A 22,315-nucleotide genomic window follows, 5' to 3' on the forward strand; every position below is an offset into this window, starting at 1 on the left:
TCCAGAACCTCATGCAGCATATGTGTGTGCTGGGAAAGGGGTACTGAGCCATTTCTAATGTTCGCTTCAGGAACTAGGTGTGATTATATCTGAAATGCACCATTCCATCCTTTGCCCTTCTTTAAATTAAAATTACAAAAGAAAGGGGTGGAAGTTAATTTGCACAAAATGTCTCACTAGAGCCAGGAAGTGCTTGGAATTACTGCTATATATTACTGCTTTCTTGGCAACAACCACAAAATGTGTTTTCCAAACAGGAACAATGTTACATTAACTGCTATGTACTTGGTGCTTGATCTTTGCAATGCAGCTACTGCAGTTTCCTGGAAGGTGTATGTATGTGATGCATAGATTTGTCTTTCTTCCCATGAGACCATTTTGCTCATGGTATATTTATGAACGAATTGCAAATTTGAGTGTTCTTTACTTGTATGATTGTATGGCAAGAAGATCAAACCTTCTCGATGAACTGAGAAATCTTTTGGAAATATCTGAGAACCTGTCAAATCCGATCTTTTTGGCTATATACTGAGCTAGGAAAACCAGAATTCTGGACTTTAAGAACAAATGTTTGATACCCAGCAAGTTCATATGTTTTTGAACAAATTTGGTAGGAGTTATACTGAGATTTATAAAGAAAGAAGCTGTAAGGTGAGGCAATTAACATTGAGGGCTAGAGGAAAAATAAAATAAACAGAATGGCAAAGAAAGGAGAGAAAATTAGGAAGAAGTTTTCTAATGTGCTGGGAGATCAGATTTCTCCTCTTTTATTTAATTCTGAGTGAAGACTTTTGTTCTGTTACTCAAAGATAAAATCTAAAAATAAACCTCGTGTTATTGCTGGCAGTGTCGCAGGCTGTAATTTTTTGTGTATACGTTACTGTGGAATGAGCTAAGAAACACAATATATTGAGTCTTAAAATTGCCATTAGTGCATTGCCTGCTCAGGCAATAATTTTTCTATTATATAATTTTTTCTTAACTGATCTCATCCCTCCTTTTTGCTTAAATTGTCTTAGTATATAACAAAAATTTTCATGGAACTAATAATTGGTATAAATTACTTTTTCAATGTCTTAGCTGTAGTATTTACCAGATCAAGCTAACCTTTTGCTTTGCATACAGCAATAGACTTCTTTAACATTTATCCATTCTCATGTATTAGCATAAAGACCTACATAACTAAATGAGTGATATCCAGATTAATAAAAAAAAAAAAAAAAAAGAAGTACTAAGGAATCATAAAGATGTAGGACAACAATAGAAAATAAAGAACTAATTTTTAAGCAGTCTTTTCAAGGGAGCTGGCTTGCTAAAACCTTTGAAAAATCACCGTCTAAAACTTGGGTCCTTTGAATGTATTCAGTTTGAATATCCCAAAATAGAAGTGTCTGAGGAAATTAAACAGTGCCAGGGGACATTCTTGGGCACTGGGACTCCGCCGTTATTGTTGCTGTTGAATTGCTGGAGTTGTCTATGGCCCGCAGTGATTAGCACTCTCCGGGTAATCCCTGTGCGTGGTTCAGAGGCTACAGGGGGACAGGGATTATTCCCAGTAGGCAGCTTGCATGCAACCTCTCTGTTTTAGTGGGAAGGTGTGTTTAATTCTGTGGATGCAGGTAAACTGGCCTCTGAGCTTAGCTTGTGTCTTAGATTGCTCACAGAGTGGTTGCATCCACATTGCTTATTAGGATGGGTCCCTGGCTCCTGAGACTTCCTGCATCATGCCTGAGGATTGCTTGAGAAAATGCTAATTGCCCTAGACCAAACAATAGCAGGAACCGTTCTATGATTTGACAGCCTAGAAGAGTCAATTTGAATGCCCAGGAAAACTCCCTGCTTTAGTTATATTAAGGCAATGTAGCATTAGTAAGAAATAAGCGGAGAGGGTACAAACGCAGTCTCAGACAGAGACTCTGGGTGCGTGAGCTAAATCGAAGCAGTGTCAACTTTGTCAAAGCTGAAGCAGGGGTTCAGGATGGAGCATAATTTGCGTTGAGAAAGGAGTAGAGGGAAACCTGCAGGGATCGGAGAAAATAATTTAATGGAATCTTCAGCTTTAGAGGATATCAAGATGCTCAGTGTGAAATATTCTTTTAAGCTCTCTTTTGTGTATCTAGGTAATTGGATCCCAGCTGGATTCTTCCAGGGAGAACTGAAATTTCCTTTCATTGTTAATTTTGTGAAGTTGGCATCACTGTAACTGTCATTTACAGAAAAACTGGATATTGAGTGGAGGAGGAGAATATATTTACTATTGACCTGACCTTCCCTTACGTTGTCTGTTCTTGTCTTGCCTCTCCTGTCTGTCCCTTGCCTTTGGATAATGCAACTCACATGGAGGGTTTTTTTAACTTTTGTGTTGGCAATACAAAACCTCTGCTGACTTAGAAGCAGGTTTATGGATGAGTAGCTCTTTTCAATGAGTATGTCACTTTTCATAAGAAGAGTGGAAGGGAATTACTTTCGGGTACGAGGATGTTTGCCAAAGTTGTGAGAAAGTTCTCTGTTTAAATGTGAGAACTGGTAGGAAGAAGGGGTTATAGATTACAGGGCAAGTGCAAAAGCATGCAGCTGCTAAAAAGGTATCATTGAACATTTATCTGAGAAAATGAGTGTTCAGATCTCTTAGTCATTACTGATTGCTACTCCTCAAAGTATCACCCAGCTGGAGTTTTGCTTGGTGAAAGAGTTACACTTTATTTTTCATTGAGCCCATTTCAGCTAAATCAACATTAATAATTACAAGGTTATTAGAAATCCCCAAGTCAGAAGACAAATATTTTAAATACATTTCAACTTGGAAATGTTTGGTATTCCTATAGATAGAATTTTGCTAGTGAAAGTAGTTTTGAAATATACTGTATTGCTTTCAGACTGACATATTTTTCTTAAGTAATTTAGCACAATGGGGTTGTGTTTCTGGTAGGAATATCCACTAATGCCATCCAGTTTTTTTCCCTCCAAGATTCACGCCTGACTTCAAAATATGTAACTGATTCTTTTCAGACTAGGATCCAAATCTTTATGTTCAATTTAAAAGGATTCAGCACCATGGCTCTAGTTTTGACTTGTTTTAAGGGAAATAAAACGGTAGTTATTTTACCCTTCTCCCTCCTCTGTCCTTCCCCTCATATAGACACACCTATTCTTAGCCTTTTTTCTGTAATTATCTTTCTTTCCCTTTGCTCTGCTCCCACAAATTGTATCTTAGCATTATCATTGTATTATAACCATGCTGTAATATTTCATGTTACATTTGTAAAAGTCATTAATAATTAGGTGTGCCACTAGGATAATAAGATGGAAAATAGGAAATACAGGAAATCTGTATCCCATTAGGACTGGAATTCTGTTTCTGCTCAGTTTGGCTTTTATTCAGCATCCTCTAATTTTGAAAGAATAAGCAACTTGAGCACTTATGAATAAAGCCATACTGTAGACTGCACATGAATAGATCCAGGCAGTCATTTTTATTGTCGTCAGAGAGCATTTTTATTCTGTGCCCACAAATGTTCTTGGTAGTCTATGAAAGAGGTCTCTGAGTTAACAAGTGAAAACAGGCATCTTGCTCAGCCCTTGCCTCAGCAGAAGGACATGGTTGACATTCATCAGCACTCACAAGTGAATGCATGTAAAGACTTGTCTGTTGAGTCTTTGATTGGCCCGCTTGTACTCATGCAGTATGACATGACCTTTAATTGTACAGTCAAATACTACTTTTCTACTGAGCATTTGCCTCATTGAGTGTGTAAGATGGATGAGAGTGCACTGGGAATAGAATTGGGTTGGGCAATAGGGGAGATTACTGGTTAGGGGTATCTCAGCTTAGTAGGATGAGGACACCACTGCTGTTTGATGAGAATTCTTGCCACCTGTAATCTTTCAAGCAAGGCAGACAAACGGGCAACTAGCTACCTCGCAATTTTATTCATAGCCACAGGAATCTAAGGACATGAGCAGACACAGCGATTGGAGCCATAGGTCTATCTAACCCAGTGTCCTGTCTCTGACAGCAGTCAAAAGTGGATGCATACAAAAAAGTTGAAGAACAAGACAATACTACCTGCAAGTATTCCCCTAACTGCCATGCTTTTGTGGCTAAGGAATTTCGTTATTTGGAAGGGTCTTTAATGTAAATATTCAACCTCCATTGATTTCTCTTCACCAGCATCCCATTAAGCCCTTTAAAGGCCTTTTAATCTTTTGCCATATGCTGCCTTCTGTGACAAGGCTCATGGCTCACCTCGCCCTGCTCGCCTTAAGTCTGCTATGTACTGGCTGTGAGTGGTTCAGTCCCTATCCATTCTTACAATGCAACTCATGCCTATGTCGCGTAATCTTTGAAAACAGAAGGATGCTGAGCAGAAGCCAGAGGATGTATACCCAAAGTCCCAGAAAGCTGACAGCATGCCCAGAAGGCAGCCAGCCTTCCCTTCTGCTGTTATCTGTGATAGCTTGGCCTGCCTGACTGTGCAGTTGTCAGATACAGGCATACCTTCAGTGGCTCTTGGATAAAAGGACCGTTGATAGCTGAAGCAGATTTCAGGAAGTGAATGAGTGGTCTTTTGGCCAAGTCGAGTGCCACTGTAGACAACAGGATTTTCTCTCTGATACAGCCACAGAATTTCTGTGTAATGCTGAGCTAGTCCAATACATGAGACTTCTCCCAGATGGCCATTAATTATGTGTTTGAAATCATGGGGTTGGATTTGCAGAAGTGCTGAGCACTCACAGCTGCCGTTGACGTCATTGAGAGCTGTACATTGTACACGCAAAGTCCTGCTTGATGCCAAGTTCCCTGAAAAATCAGTCTCTTCACGTCTCATGTTGGTGACCGCAACTGACAGATGCTTTTGACCTGGATTTCTTTGTGTTCTGTTTCTGTATTTGTAATGGAGAACTGATACCACCCTGCCTCATCAGTTTCTAATTCTCAGGCAGTACCACAAAAAAACATCACAGTGCACCCCACTTGAGTAGTAACTATGTAATTCAGAGAGACTTTCTATCCTGCATGGTGTATGAGATCAAAATCTCAACAACAATGACAAAACAGAGTACAGCACAAGGTACCCATTCCACTATCAGTAATTGTTCTGAGAACTGATCTCACCACAAAAAAAAAAAAAAAAGTTATATATACACATATATATGATCATGTAAGAGGCAGCATTTGTTGTTTATTGGAGGCCAAAGTTACATTACCCAAGTAGCCTTAGTTCTGGCATCTCCTATTTTTCATGTATATTCCCAGCACTTGTTAGAGTGTTTGTTTAGACAACATTTTTGAGACGTCAGGTCAGCCTGAACCGATTTGCATTTTGAAATTCTTGTAAATGATTTTTGTTTGCATTTTGTCTTCCAGAAAATACTTGCAGCAACAAACATCTGGACCTTGTCTTCATCATTGACAGCTCTCGCAGCGTACGTCCTTACGACTTTGAAAAAGTGAAGGAGTTCATTTTAACCATCTTGCAGTTTCTGGACATCAGCCCTGATGCCACCCGAGTAGGTCTGATTCAGTATGGCAGCACGGTCAAACAGGAGTTTTCGCTGAAGACGTTCAGAAGGAAGCAGGATATTGAAAGAGCAGTGAGGAGGATGATGCATCTGGCATCCGGTACCATGACTGGACTGGCTATTCAGTATGCAGTGAACATCGCATTTTCAGAGTCAGAAGGAGCTCGACCTCTGAAACAGAATGTGCCACGAATTATCATGATAGTGACAGATGGGAGACCGCAGGATCCAGTGGCAGAGATTGCTGCTAAAGCTCGTAACTCGGGTATCCTGATTTTTGCCATTGGAGTTGGAAGAGTAGACATGAACACACTGAAGTCCATTGGGAGTGAACCACATGAAGAGCATGTGTTTCTGGTTGCTAATTTCAGTCAGATTGAAACACTGACTTCTGTCTTCCAGACTAAACTTTGTGGTAAGGTTTTTATCTTTAGATTTGAATGTATAGGTGAAAGTAAAACACAGAAAAAAATACACATTCCCATTACGTGGTGTTTGTTTTGGGGTTTTTTACATGGAACATTATCTGTTAGAATATATACATTGAAAAAAGGGAGACTAGCTAGAGAATGTTCAGAATAGCAGTCATACATGTGGAAAAACTAATTCTACTGCTAAGCATCATAAAATATGGTGTAATTCCCAGGGGTCATAAGCAGTGAGGCAAACACCCATATCATGATTTTCCTACTCGTTGCATGATAACAATACAATTACAACCCTCTGCTATTTGAATATTAGATAAGTTGTTTCATCTATTGATTTTCAATGTTATCTCCTGTTGTGGTTTAACCTAGCAGGCAGCTAAGCACCACACACAGCTGTTCGCTTACTCCCCCCACCCAGTGGGATAGGGGAGAGAATTGTGGGGAAAAAAAAGAACATTGGTAAACCTTATGGTTTAAGGTAAAGACAGTTTAATAGGACAGAAAAGGAAAATAGTACTAATAATAATAGAATATATAAAACAAGTGATGCACAATGCAGTTGATCACCGCCTGTCAACCAATACCCAGCCAGTTCCCTGGCTAACTTCTCCCTAATTTATACACTGAGCATAATACATATGGTGTGGAATATCCCTTGGCCAGTTTGTGTCAGCTGTCCTGGCTGTGCCCCCTCCCAGCTTCTTGTGCATCACCAGCCTCCTTGCTGAAAAGTCTTCAACTTGGTATAAACATTGCTTAGCAACAACCAAATCAGTGTATTATTGGCATTCTTCTCATACTAAATGTGAAACAGCACTGTACCAGCTACTAGGAAGAAAATTAAATCTATCCAAGCCAAAACCAGGACATTTCCATTAGTACTGAAACTTTGAACTGATAAACAGTCTTAGTTCTTCAAAAAATTCTGTGGAGTTCATGGATTCCTCTTCCAAAGTTTGCATATTAATTCTATGCAAACAATTATCTCTGTGCCTGCCTTGTAACTGGAAGTGAGACATGAAGACATGGTACTGGTTTTAGGCCATCCATTTTAAATACAGAAAGTAAGGAAAAGCCATTACAGTGGTATCATTCATTCATACAACAAAGTAAATAATATTTTAATAAGTATTAATTTACAACAGAGAAGTTGTTTCCATCTCCAATTCCCTGATAAGAAGTTACCTTTTACAAATATTCTGGCATATGTAATGAATTTTATTCCAATCTGTATACTTAATATAATTTTCTTTTTCACTTTTTTCCTGAGATAAATATGAAAGATCTTCATACAGATTTGGCAGTAAACTGAGGCATTTTCAGCAGAGTCCAGAAAAAGAATGCATGGTGAGACTGAATGCTCACTCATCTGTAGGGTTGTTTTTGCCAGAAAAGAACTGGGGCTTATTGTCAGGATAGTCTGGAGAATTTTCCTTACTTGGTCTTTTCCAAAATTGTTTCAAAGAGCAACAGGACTCCAGCTGAACTTCATCAGCACAAAGCACCATCACTGATATTCATGAGATAACAGATTTTTTCCTCTTTCTTCCTTGCCTTATTATTAACTGGTGTAGTAAGATACGTGGATCGAGAGTTTAAATGGAATGAACTGCAAATGCTACAAAACTTCATCTTATTGGATTTTTGTAATTGCATTTCAGAAACAAATCCCATACAAACACCACTTACTCGTTTTTTTAATGACTAGGCTGTGTCTCCTAAATGTATTACAGTTTTATAGCTCACTTTTAATCCAAATACATGTGATCCTCAATAAAACCACCCTCCCTGCAGATGGAGGAGTATGGGGGTGACAAGGATTGCTGCTGCCTCCTTTTCTCAGGGAGTGCCTCCACAACACCTGCTGTGTCAGGAACTGAAGGTGAGATCCGGAAATGCCCTTAACAACCCAGGCCCAGAAACAACAGGGAATTTAAGCTGTTAGGATCTTATTGATTTTGAGGTATTAAATTGCAGATCAGATGCTTATTATTGAGTGTGGGCCACAAAGTGTGTTCAGCTTGTTGAGTTTCAACAGAGCAATCCAAGCATCGCATAGCCTCTGCTCCCTACAGCACCTACATTCCTCCTAGGAAATGTGGTTGGTTTTATAAGTCCTCCCCAGTGTGGACCCAGAGGCTGAGTTGAACATCTGTACATGTGGTTTCTTTGCCAGAGCAACTGGAGGCACCCACTGGTCAAGTCTCCCGCTATGTGGTCTGCTGGGCTTCATGCTGTGGGAAAAGACCTTGGTATCTGAGCTGTCCTTGTGTCTGGATTGCCCTTATGTCTGTGAGATTGTGTCTTCATGGTTCCTGTGAAGGGAAAAACCTGGCCAAGTGAGAAAGCTCAGTGAGGAAAATAAAAAGTAAGCCAAATTAACCTCTGTTTATCCATGTATGGCAGAGATTACCCAGTGCCTAGCAGCTATATTCACGGAAGAATCCATATAAACTGGCTACACTCCATCCTCTGCTGAGTCAGACTTTCCATACAGTTGCTGCCTTTGGCTGCTAAAGATTTGGGGGTGTCAAAAACAGCAGTTGAAGCCATGGGATCCCAGGGGCCTCTTTTTATTACCAGTCAGCAAGGTAAACGAGAACTAAACAGTATCCTGAGAAATCAGAGGCATGAAAAATGAGACAGGAGTTGAAAACTCTGAAGAGAAGCAGAAATGGGGACAGAATCCAGGAGAGGAGGTGGAGGGTGAATAGGAGTGAGAAAGACAGAAACTGGGATGGAGCAGTCAAAAGCAAATGAATTCTTTATTTTTCTCCTGTAAAGTAGAAAATGGTGTCATCCCCATTTTACATGGGAGGAATGGAGGCACAGGAACAGGATTAAGACTGTCAAAATTTCCCACTAACTTTAAATATTTGGCTGAGTGCAATGCCTCATCTGATTTTCTAGGGCATTTAGCATTTTTAGACTAATATGACATACCAGTCACAGCTCTACACCCTTCACTTGGCAGCTGAGAGTGCCCAGCATTCCTGCAAATCCAGATTCAGGAGTCTCTAGCTGAACACATACAGTGTGAAGGTTGATGTTTGCTTGAGGATACTGGTATTATTGGTTTGCCCAAAATCAAATAAGGACCCTGTGACATAGGCAGACATAAAATCAAATTCACAAGGCTCCCGTTCAAATCTCTTAACTATGAGATCACCCTTTCTGTTACTTTAGTCCCTGGCTGTGTCCACCAAACACCTCCTGCAACAAATGAAGTTGCAGAAATGATGCAGGCAGCAGCCTCCTTCTCCACAGAAATCTGATTGATGACCAGAGCACCGATTCCTTGAAATGGGTGCAACAGAGACACTTTGTAAAAAAATTCACTAGATAGTATATGGAAGATTGGTAACAGATGGTAACAATATATTCTCAGAAGAGACTGAGGTAATGTGACACCTATCATTGAATGTTGCTTTGTTCTTTATTCTTTTTTTCTTTTTTTTCTTTTTCTTTTTTCCCTCTTTCTCCTTTCTTCTTTCTTCTTTTTTTTTAATTTCTTCTTTCTTCTTTTTTCTTTTTTCTTTCTTCTTCTCTTTTATTTTTTTTCTTTAGTTTTTAGTACTCTTTTTCAACCATATAGATTTACATTCTATAGCATTAGTATATGGTAAGATTTTCTGATGCTGAAACTACTGAAATGAGTATATTTTTAATTTGGCATATTTGAAAGTGCTTCTTTGGTCATAACAAGCTATACCTGATGTTGAAAACTAGTGAAATATAGCCAGGAGGAAACTTCTGTTTAGAAAGCATCAGAGGTCATAAACTTCATTTTCAAAATGCCAGAAAGATGAAAAGACAAAAAGTCCTGGCAGGTCTGTATTCACATAAATATAAGTACTTGAGAAGTTTTATTATGGCAGAAAATTATGAGATCCAAAAAGCTGATTAAGAGATTTGGGAATTGTGGTGGTTTTTATATTAGTAATAAAGACATAACTCCAGTAACCATTCCAAAGATCAGATACACAGTATGCATCTCAAAACCACTGGGTTTTTTCTGCAAGTACCACACATACCACATATTATTTATCAGGCTTCTGTTGTGGCTGCTAGAAGATTAGTTTTAGTATCTATTTCGTAACTGTTGAGCTTTGTCGACCTAGTGCAATAAAGAGCACATCAGTTCCTAATTGTTGTTGAGCAAAATAAATTGTTTTCCACACAATGTTCTCTGAAAAGTAACTCGCCTATATATTACAGAAATTTCATACAAGCAATGCTCCAGTGGAAAGAAAACATCAAGGAGATTTCTAAATTCCCAAACACTGACCTGGAGAAAAATAGTTCAGCAATGAATTTGACAGAATGGTTCCATGACTCTCTTTCTTTCCTACTGTCTCAGTCTGTTGCATTTTACTACTTGCTATTAGAGACATAAAATACAAACAGATTAAAAATAAACTCAGGAAGACTTACATGCTGGAGTGTAGCTCAGCTCCCACTTGCTGAATCTTGGAGGTGCATGACCTCAGCATCATCATGTATTGCTTGTATGTTCCTCAACATCAATAAGTAGGCAAGGAGATTTGTTTTGTTCTCATTCTTCTTTAGTATTGTGCTGTGTGGTGATTTCCTTCATTCAATAAACTAAACATTCTCTAGAACAGTTTGTATTTAAATTCCACTTATTTTCTAAATTTGAATGTGGTAGTTTTATTTCATTGTCTTCTTGGGACCACCAAGTAATTAGTGTTTCCATATACTCTATTGTATAATTTTATTTTGTTTATATCTCCATTCCACATGCAATTTCATGTCCAAAACAATGCCATCAATGTCAACCAGACAAAAACCCCCTTGAATTCCTGCTTTTTTTTAGGAATTGTACATAGTACTGTTTGTCACTGGTTTTTTACAGTCTTGCAGGCTTAAGCTTCCAGTTTTGTCTTTATTGTCAACACATAATTTGAAATTTCTAAATTACTTCAGTAACATTTTCTGCACCAGTTTTTGTTTTTTTTCAGTTGTGACCACACGTAAGTTAGACCAGCAATTAATAACCCTTTACTTTTTTTTTTCAGTGCCCCATATGTGCAGTATAGTTGAGCATCGCTGTGATCACTTCTGCATAAACACCCCTGGCTCCTACGTATGCAGATGTAAACAGGGATACATTCTGAATGCTGACCAGAAGACCTGCAGCAGTATGTTGTCTTTCTTAACGTTTTGTTCTTGTGCTCCCAAAAAGTGTTTAACGTCACATGTTTGGCTCATAAAGAAGGGCTGAGCTCAGTAAATAATTAATGGTAATCATCCAAAAGTGTTTGAAAAGGTGAAGTAATTCTTATTTTGTGTAAATGGAGTTTTTATAAAGCCTTCTGAAATACGTGAAGCTAATTTTTATACACAGCTCTACAGAGTTACACTGTAACTACGTAACATTGCATTTGAATTTTATCGGTGTGATAAGTTCAACAGTGAAGCAACAATCAAAGAAAGAACTGATTTATCATCTCACATCAAGTGAATCCAGCTGCTTTAGTAATTGGTCTAGATAGCAGTCAGTACTAAGGTGCAGTAAACACCATACTAGAGAACTGTGAAATAACTTGCCCTTCTGGAAGGTTCTCCCTGGAAAGCTGCTGCTTGAAGTATAAAGGTTTGCAACCATTCAAATAATAGTTTCCTAAGTCTAGCTTGTGCTCTTAATTCCTTATTTAAAGCGGTTGACTTTTTTCAGTTTTAATTTACTGGCCTTATATTTTATAATAACAAACTGTATTTTGCTTCAATTGTGATCTTTGTAAGCAGTATTTCTTTGTCCATTTTAACTTGCTTCCTAGTGATTAATAGCAGACTACATTACATAGGTATGCCAAATTTATTTCTGTATCCACCTTTATTTTAAAGAAAATTATAGAATACTGTTTTTAATTATTTGTGGAAAATGTAATTGCCAAAAATGACGTTTTTTAATCCCATGACAGTGCATGGATTGAAGTAAAATTTGCCAAACTGATTCTAGCCAAAAGAAAAGATTTGGAAAACACCTCTTCAGAAAGCTGGAAACAGTCACGGTGAGAGCATAGGATGGAACCCTCACAACTGATGATTTAGAATTAAGGTGAAGGGTGCAGGATCAAATCCTGTCCTTGTGTTTGAACTCACATGTTCCACATCTCAGGAGAGTGGTGTACAACAATCAGGTAGCTGAGGATTAGAGGGTTCTGAGTCTCTCTTGCTTAGTGTTGTATTTTATGTCAAATACTTAATGACCACTGAAAAAGTGGGAGTGTGTCAGTATCTGAGGTGACTCTGCAGGTTGGGTATTAGAGTCCTTGCACATGCAGTGAGACACAGTTTCAGTCAGAGCCTTAGTCGAGAGGAATAGGAGCAAAAGAACATCAGCACCAGAGTGATTTGGGCGTTCTCACTGCTGTGGGGAAGTGTCTTCAGACCGTTTGGGCTACAGCAGCTTTTGAGCTGTTCACCTCCTGTGAGGTCAAGCTATAGACTGAGTTACTTTTAGGAATCTCTGTTTTCTAGTCCTCACCAGCATCCTTCACCAAATGTAGACATCTGTCACATGCATATGTGTGAATTATAGGGGAATGTTTTGTGTTAAATGGATCAAATTTAACATTTAATTTGTGTTTTTGTTTCTTCAAGAAGATGCAAAGAAAATCAGTCCAGTCTGGAATATTTCCTAATTATTATTTGGTTTAGCAACTGACCCAAGACAAGAATAGTGACAAGAACAATTTTTCACACTGCCTGTTTTCTCTGCTTCTGTATACTTGCTACAGCTCTTCAGAAAGAGTGTGGTCAGGATCCCAAATGATGGCTCCAACTGTGTAATCACATTTTAATTCTGTTCTTCCCGTTGTGTCCCTCTTACAATGCTTCTCATTTAAAACCTTTGTATCCTTTAAGCCTTTCTTTTAAAGCCTTCTCATGCTATTTATTTTCTTAAAGAATTTCTAAGAAATAATTATTTTGCTTTCAATTTTCCAGAAATTATTTGAAATTCAAAATTGCTTTTTTTTTTTTTTTTCCACTCACACTTTTTCCCCATCCTCGCCCCTAACATCAACTTTGACAACTGGATTTTTTTGAGTCAATTAAAAAAATTTATTACAAGTATAAAAAATTCTTTCTTTACTGTGTCTCTTTTTGTGTTACCTTCCCATAGTTTTTATCAGCCAGTAGTTCAGCTTTTGAGCACTGCGCTGCTTCAAATTACAGATTAATTTCCAAGAGAGTTTTGGAATTGTGTGTAGTTTTCCTACTGGTGACCCACGCACAGCAGCCCCCAAAATGTTCCTTCTCTACCATTTTTCAAAGCCCATTGCTGCATTGCTTTACTTTTTTTCTAGCTATGACTCAGTCTTATATTAGTTTTCCCCACTTACCTGTCACACATTATTTGCTTGACTGTGGACTTGCTTTGATGATTAGTCAGATAATACTAGATTGCAGTTTGCTAAATATGAAAGGGAAATGGGTCATTCAATGTGTTTGTAGCCTACTTCTGATGGACATTTTCTACATCACCAACCTATAAACTAATTTTAACAATTAGTACTGGAAATTTAATATTGAGAGCCATCAAACTGGCCTTAAATGTGCAAATGGATGGTGCAAATCATTGGTGGAGGAAGATGATGCAGTAGTAGTCAAGGCAAGGTCAGACCATTATGTTGAAAAACTCTCCAGAGAAGTAACAAAATTCATTAGGAAATGGCACCAAGCCTGGCCAAGCTGGACAGCTTATTTCTGGGGGTAAAGGGAAGGATGGCGACAGAAAAACCCACAGACTGTGACTATTTTAGTTACCTTCGTTGTGTGTTGATTGCCCACAAGTGCACGGAGACAACATGTTCCTCACTTGACCTCTAAGTAAAATAAATCTTCATCGTGTTTATGTTTAGTACAATAAATGATCAACATAAACCAGATGTATTTATCTAAGGTTTGGATGTATTTGTCAGTTCTTTCATGAACAAATAGTTTCCTTACATGTATATTTTAACACTTTCTAAATTAAACAATGCAGAAGAGATGAATGGTATGTACCTAATGTTATACTATTTTTTCATTATTCTGTTCCCCTTTTTTATGTTGTGAGAGAACCTCATGTAAGTATCCAGTTCTTAAAAGCTCTTAGCCAGATGGTTTCAATCAGCAATGAATTGATAACTATGCTTCAGTCTGGAAAAGGGTGCATTTCTCTTTTGAACAGATGATAGTTTTGTTCCTTGAAACATTTCATTATAACATTATTTCCAAGACAATTATTTCCTTGCATTGAAGGAAGAAAAAAGCAACTCAGCTGTCTTCCAGGATAAAACTAGGGGAAACTAAGGGAAAAAATTATTTTGTTCAACTTGAAATATTCTTATATTTATTCCATGAACATGGTTTTGATCCATGTAAAGGATGCTCCTTTCACAAACTTGGCCTAACTTCTCTAGAGAAGAGTGTTTGTGTCAGATAATGGTTTTTCTTTACTCATTGCACTGTATTTGTTTGTTTAACATAATCTCTTCCATTTTTCTTTTGAGATGTTCAGATCTTACGTTAGTACGTAGAATAGTACAAAAGAGGAAATGTGGCTGAAACAAGCTGGAAAATTATCTACTTGTGGAAATTTGTACTAGAACAAGAGAGTTAAAAGACTGTTTATGCTGTTCATCATGCTGCTTGATATGAAGCAGACAGCTATAAAAGAAAATTCATATTTGCTTGGCTAGTTTCTTCAGACATGTTCCAAAAGCCTTCTTTGTGGATGTAAATGATCATTACGTGTTGAGCAGTATTTGGGCCTAATCCTGAGCAACACAAAGTATTCTGCTTTCCAGCGATTTCACTGGGGGAGCTTGGGGTTCTCAGAAACCTTAGTCTATTGAAAAGAAAGCCCAATGTGCTTCATTCAGTCAGGTGCTGAACTGACCTCATTTGTCATAGTAATTTTTCTAATGAGACCTTTTGCTTGGGAGGGGTAACTTGCTATGGTATTTTGCACAAAACTGAAAAGTTATAAAACCCAGAAATGAAATATCCCCAAGTCTTTTGGTGCTGTGTTTTCATTTTCTTTCCCTTTCCAACCTCGTCATCAGTCAACTAGGAGGGTTATACACAAAAAAAAAGAAAGAAAAAAAACACCACAAATAAACACTTTTTTAATATTTTTTTTCCCAAAAAAAATCAACCAAAAATGTCCTTCAAATTTTGTAGAGAAATACACAGTCAAGCAACTATACTAGGCACCATTGGTATTCTGTTATTATGTTATCAATAGTCGTTGCCTTCAGTTGAAGGAAGGAGCTCCTCAGCTTTGAATGGTTGTTCCTGCTGGCATAAGAGTTTCACTGTTTAACAGAACATTGGCATAATCTGTGTTAGAGTGAGCTCATCTCTAAAAAGCTGTTCATAGCTTCCTGAAATTTATTTGTGATCTGTAGTCCGCCTGTGCATTATAGAAGATCAAAGAATTTCATTTCCATGCAATTATGTTTTGTAGCTCAGGACCTTTGTGCTGTGGAGAAACATGCCTGTGAGCAGATTTGTGTGAACACACCTGGGTCTTACGTCTGCCAGTGTTACGAAGGGTATGAGCTTCATGCAAATGGAAAGAATTGTATTGGTGAGTATGAGTTTAGTAATTCGCATTTCTCGCTTTACACAAACCAAAGGGAAATTCAGTGTAAACTAGTACCCAGTTTAGCCACAGACAATGACGGGAAGCTCTCATCTCCTGTATCAGTGGTAGATAAGGAAGAACACAAATTGGTGTGTACGTACACCTTTACTGATAATGAATGGTGCCTTGGGAAAATTATTCCAACGAATTTCACACAGAAAGTGACATTGCTGTTTTGAACACATCAGTTGTTTTATTCTAGATCCATGTAGGTGGCCAGTAATGTACTGGCATGATATGCGTGACCATTAAAAAGCAAACAAATCCAGACAAACTTGGTAGCTCCTCTTCAGACAGAAGTTATACATGGAGAAACTTGAAAGCAGAGAATTTCTTGCCATTTCTCACTTGCTTTTATGGTCATGCCAGGACAGATTTCCAACTTTTTTGGGGAAGATGACTTTAAGGAAAGTTTAGCCCTCCATAAGAGCCCAAGCACTATGTGCCTTTAGTTTTCACTATAGGCAGTAAAGGACTCTACTACCATATAAGTAGCTCACTCTTCTTCCACATTTATATACAGTAAATATTTTTAGCATAACCTTTTTTACTAGCCTATTAGCCTTCTCAGGAAGTTTTTATCCTGTGCTACATTTTGTTAAAATATTGTCTTCTGGTATCCACCACAAGAAAATCCCTAGTGAGTCCTGGTTGCCTTATTTGTTAGGTATTCTCTTCAGGCAAGCACTTAAATGCATGCTTAATTTCAAACACATGCTGAAAATCCCTGGAAGTGAATCCTTCACCCTAAATCTGCCTCAGGCCACCACAATGTTCTTGTTAGGCAGCTTGCTCTTTCTTGTCATTTAAAGAACTCTAACATTATGTAATCTGTCTCTTATTACCTTCACAGAGCTATGACCTTGCAGAATAAGTCTATTTTGAGATGCAAAATAGATGACAGTTTAGGGAAGTGAACTTTCTGCGTGCAGTTTCAAATGGGACACACAAATGAGGTTTTGAGGTTTTTTAGACCTAGGATAACGTATGTGGTTTTGAAGAACATTCACTCTGTACTTACTCTTCAGAAGTGTCTCTCTTACTTGTAGCTTCATTATCTCAGTATAGGAGTGTTTAAATTCTTCAACATAATTTATCCCCCCTACACTAATATACCATTTTACGAACCTGCTTTCTGAAGTTGAATTGTTTTGAAAATGTAGCTAATGATGACTGTTTAGGCAAGATGGCCTGTTAGATGTTCTGGCCCAAATGTCTACATCTAATGCTCCACAGAAGTTCATAAAATAACCTTAGCTAATCCTCATAACCTTTACATATGTTAGGATAAAGCATATATTTCTCTGCTATTGATTTGTACTTCTCTTGGCAGTTTCTTTCATCCTCAGTTCTTTCCTACTGTATATTCTAGTCTGAAATAATTCACCCTTAGTGTCATCAACTGTTGTTGCTATTTTCTCTCCATCAAGTTGGAGGTGCTTTACAGCCCAAGATATTCTTACCAGGAATGTAGATACCATAGCATTGTAGGGATAAAAATAAATTTTAGTAAAATTCTTTGTATATCAAACCTGATATTGTCCTCTATAGTACAAAGTCTATTCTTCTTATTAAAAGCTTCAAAATACTTCTATGACATTTATTATATTTCTTGCAGTATCACTTGGTTTTGGCCTGTTAATCAATTCTCTGCAAAGTCTGAATAGAGCTATTTGAAGGTGTGATACATCTTTAACATTTTTTTATACGTCCTCACTTATTGTCATTGATATGTAGAGATATAGGCCTGTTTTAAGTTCTGTTGATGACATTTGAAGCTTTCATGTTCTCTATTATTTTCAGTTATTTTCAAAATACAGTTCATGCGTGGGTTTATTATGGTATCTTGCATTTTATAGCTGTCTTTCCTCTCCACTTGATTTCTATTCATTTATACCTGGTTTATCAAAAACCATGTACTCATGCTATTCATATCCCTGCAATAATTAGCAGTATTAATTGTGATTTTAAAGCACATTATTAGCACTTCTATTTTTCGTTTTTCTTTTGCATTTATTTGACCATTTAACTTTTTCATTTCTTGCTGATGCATGTGAACAGTTCAATGTATGTTAATCATGTTTTACCCATGAATAACTTAGCCTTGCTACATTTCCTGAACAGGAAAAGATTGTCTGGTAGTTTGCAGTTTTGATGCTAATTTTTCTGTGAATGGTAATAGCTGTCAGTTTCCAGGATTTTACTTTTCAGATTTGAACAATTTGAGATTTTTAAGGAATATGCTACTACCAAGAAAGTACAGCTTCTGCAGATGTGATCACCAATGAATAACCATCCTTGCTTGAAAATCTTGTAAAGGAGACTGTGTATATTACTGAATCAGTAGTGATAACTCTCAGTTTTCATTACTCTTAAGCTAGTTAACTGTTCCTTTCTGTGAATTATTTATTATCAAATGAGCAGGATCGTAAGAAGTTTGTGATGTACACATATACCAGAGATCACTAAGTACAACAACAGTTTTGCAAAAAGCAGTGACTTAATCACAGAATCACAGAATGTTAGGGATTGGAAGGGACCTCATTAAGGTTACTCTGTCCTCTTCATGCAGCGAATGAAGAGAGAATTTCAGTAGGACATACACATCATCGCCTCAAAGAGCCAAAGGTTTCTCTCTGAGATATCTAAGACTTCTAAAATTTTAACTCCAGCAAAAGTAAATGAGAAAGTGAAGAAAACTCTTCTCACAAGCAGGTTTATTAAGTTGTCTTCCTCTTTTCTGATGGACTAATTTCTCTGGTTAAGGATCAAAGGCAATACTAATTGCTTCCTTGACACACGAGTTGCCCAGTTACCTGAATGGCAATAATTAAATAAAATCTCATAACCAGGAGCTCATAACATATCCATTCCAAGTGACCACTGCATGGCCAACCACTCTGAGTGTTTGCAACACACAGTTCAAGAGCAAATTTGTAAACTAAATGATATTTGAAACTGTCTGCTCAGTGACAGGTATGGCTGGCAGAACACTATCACTTTGCCTTTTTAAACAGCTTTCCATGTTAGCTGCCCTCCTTTCAAATAAAAAAATATCCTGTCGGTTGAAGTTTGGTGGTAATGAGCTATTCTTTCTCCATCATATAGCTGGACACTCAGTCTCTCCACCTTCATAGTGCAGCTGGACATGCTGTCCTCTCTTTCCTGGAACCGGTGCTAGACTGTCTCCATATTGCTGCAGCTGTTGGGCTTGGGACCTCTTCTCCTGGCAGTGGTTTGGCTGCTGACACCTCTCGACAGTCCTGGCACTGCTACATTTTTGGGCTGCTTTCTAGGTTCTTATGAGTCTTCTGTAAGTCTGCTCTACTCTTCTCTCACATTCTTTTTCATCCTCCTTATGCTTGTACTTACTCTGTTGCCTTTTCTTCCTGCCCTTTTTTCCTACCCTTCTTCTTACTTTGTTCTCCTAAGCCTGAGTAACCTGTATAAACACCACAGGAGTAAAACAACAACATAAGAGAAAGGTGACCCATGCTGTCCACAGTTCAGAGGGCAATGTAAGCACACAGAGTGTAGAAATGGTCACTGGAAGCAAAAGATGGCTCTGATCACTTACCAACTAATTCCAGGCAAGAAAAACAAGGTGCAACATACATGGGGAGATGGCAACTGAATTAATTGCTTGCTCACTAAAAAGGTCATTAATTCATCCTTTGTAAAAGTTTCTTATTGAGATAGGCATGGGTTAACATTAAAAACAGTGAGATACGTAATGTTCGCATTCTAATGTGTATCTCATGACTCATTACAGATATGCAAAAATAACAAAACTTTATTCTGCTTTGCTCTTATACAAATTGTGTATATTTTCTATAAACCCAGTAAAGGACTAGTGCCAGTCTGCAAGGCTAAGCCTGCCCAGAATTAGGGGAATTTGTGTACAAAAATTATTGAAAAAAGGAAATAATACTTATCTCCAAAAGCAACTGTCAAGAGAGAATGTTCTCACTTCCTAACTGTCTTAGTGGAAAGGCATTATTTAAGTTGATATGCTCATTATTCTTGCAGGGCAACGGACCTACTACTGTGAGTAAGAGGTCCTCAGAATTAATGTGAATGGAAAAAAGCAGTCCTGGAAGAATGAGGTTGTGGTTGTTTTGGTTTTGTGGGGTTTTTTTGTGTGTGTGTGTGTTTGTTGCTGGTGGTGGGTTTGTTGGTTTGTTTGTTTGTTTGTGTGGGGTTTGTTCGTGTTTTATGTGGGCTTTGTTTGTTTGTTTGTTTGTTTTCCCCCTATTGGTCCACAGTATGTCAGGAGTTGCATAGCTATAAGAAGGCACAGTTCCTCCCTCAAGAGATGTAATCTAAAAGTGCTTAGGGTCATAGTTGAGTTGCTCAAATGTTGATAATAAAGCTTTCTAAGATGTGTTTAGTCATCTCTTAAACAACCAAGCTGGTGAAAGGGCTGGAAGGAATGTCCTGTGAGGAGCAGCTGAGGACTTTCGGCTGGTCTGTTCTGAAGAACAGGAGACTGAGGGTCAACTTCATCGCTCTCTGCGGCTTCCTGAGGAGGGGACGTGGAGAGGGAGGTGCTGAGTTCTTCTGCCTGGGATCCAGTGACAGGGCATGGTTCAAAGCTGCACCAGGGGAGGTTCAGAATGGACATGAGGAAGCATTTATTTACTGAGAGGGTGGTCATACACTGGAACAGGCTTCCGAGAGAGGTGGTCGATGCCCCAAGCCTGTCAGTGTTTAAGAGGAATCTGGACAATGCCCTTAACAACATGTTTTACCTTTTGGTCAGCCTTGAAGTGGTTAGGCAGTTGGACCAGATGATCATTGTAGGTCCCTTCCAACTGGAACTGTTCTATTCTATTCTATTCTATTCTATTCTATTCTATTCTATTCTATTCTATTCTATTCTATTCTATTCTATTCTATTCTATTCTATTCTATCCTATCCTATCCTATCCTATCCTATCCTATCCTATCCTATCCTATTCACATTTCAGTAGGGTTGAAATGCAGAAGAGGAGGTGAATTTATGCAATGATCCATATGGGCTGTTTCCCAGATATGATGCTGGATAGAAAAAAAATATATATTCTTTAGACTACTTATATCTTAATGTGTCTTCTAAAACACTTGAAAATATGCATGTGGTTAGAATTAATTTAAGAGGAAGGCTGACTAACTGTATGACACATTATATCCTTGAAATATATATTCAGTAAATATGTTTTTATATGAATTTATTCAGTCTGGAAACAGGAAGGTGCTTGCCAGGAAAATGGTCTCACATAGAAGCCAGTAAGTAGTCTGATGGGACTTGATTCAACACAAATATTCTGGAGGGCTAAAAGAAGCTCTTTCAAAGTAACTAAATTGATTATCTACCTTCCTGACTAGATGACCTTGGCCTTAACACACCTAAGCATACACATGATTTGCAAAGGCAGAGCTATTGGAGAAGGAACTGATTTCATTAAAACAAATTACTGCCTCTTAAAGCAATTTGGGAGGCACAGCAGTATAAAGTAATGAAAAAATTACTTGGCGAAGAAGGGGAAGCTGTCTCATTAAACGTCGGTGTGAAGCTGAGCGAGTCACTGTCTTCTGCAGAAAGAATTAGGTAAACTTGCCTAATGTGGGCTTGGCAGCTCTTTGGGGAGAGAACACCTGCTTGGTACTTATCTTTAATTTCTTCTAAGACTTCTGTGAAGAAACAGCTTAACCTGGAAAGAAATTTTAAAAAAACTTTTCACTTCTTCACTTCTTTTCACTTCTTCAGCACTTTTGAATGGGCTGAATGGAGTAAGCTCTGAAGCATTACCTTGTTACCCTTTAGCAATCAATGTCATAAATATGGTTTTGTGTGATAAATGACTGGACTTATTAAATAAGTGACTGGACTAGTTATGATGTTGTATTTCTCTCATACAAAAGGCGTTATGTAAGCACAATATCAGTGGTCAATATCAGCCTGAAGCTCTCAGGCTTCACAGCTGCTATGCACAGGGTAACTCTGGAGCACATGAGAGGGAATGAATGTACTGTGAGAGTCCTCAGTGTAGAAGGTATTGCCATGGGTCTCCTCCATACTCAGGCTACGGGAACAGCTCTTGAGAACTAGTACAACTGGGAGGGAACTAAGGAAGAGCAGAGCAATTCCAGGACTGGGACTGGAGAGACAGAACTAAAGCAAACTGCTATGCCCTGATCTACAGTGTGAACATCTGGACAGAGTTACTAACTGATACATGGTTTCCAGATTTGAGAAGACATGTTGAAAAGGCTTCTGACAATCCAAGAGTTGATAAATGTTCAAAGGGTAGGAGAAATCATCCAGGACTCATGACAAATCAGATGTACTCATGGGTATTGAGCACACACTGCTTTTTGCAGAAAGGCTCTTCAGGACAGAAATTACATCAGCTTTTCCTTTTTTTATAGCTACTGTGTGTAACTAGTACCATAATCTCTGTACATGATAGTTCTAATTTTGTTTTTCTAATTGTACGTGTTGGTCTTGTTCTTTTTCAGTTGTAGACTACTGTGCTTTGGACAACCAAGGTTGCCAACATGAGTGTGTTAACACTGAAGACTCCTATTACTGTAGATGCCACCCAGGGTTCATTTTAAATCCAGACAAAAGAACATGCAGAAGTAAGTTGTGATAAGGTTAAATTATGAACACTTTGTACTTCTTATGTCTTCCAGTTCCCAGCAGTAATCTGCCCACTGG

At 38.1% G+C, this 22,315-nt stretch overlaps 1 protein-coding gene across 4 annotated transcripts in view; it reads left to right on the forward strand.

The window, feature by feature from the left end:
* MATN2 (matrilin 2) overlaps positions 1-22,315 on the forward strand; it is a 67,633-nt gene that overhangs the window by 17,612 nt on the left and 27,706 nt on the right. For all 4 annotated transcript variants that reach the window (XM_065054062.1, XM_065054061.1, XM_065054064.1 and 1 more), the window contains exons 3-6: positions 5,369-5,938; positions 10,991-11,113; positions 15,433-15,555; positions 22,114-22,236. In XM_065054062.1, coding sequence (XP_064910134.1) covers positions 5,369-5,938; positions 10,991-11,113; positions 15,433-15,555; positions 22,114-22,236 — 939 coding nt within the window. The remainder of the gene's footprint in view (positions 1-5,368; positions 5,939-10,990; positions 11,114-15,432; positions 15,556-22,113; positions 22,237-22,315) is intronic.

This window comes from Columba livia, chromosome 2 (assembly GCF_036013475.1).
Source record: "Columba livia isolate bColLiv1 breed racing homer chromosome 2, bColLiv1.pat.W.v2, whole genome shotgun sequence".
Taxonomy (NCBI): Eukaryota; Metazoa; Chordata; class Aves; order Columbiformes; family Columbidae; genus Columba; species Columba livia.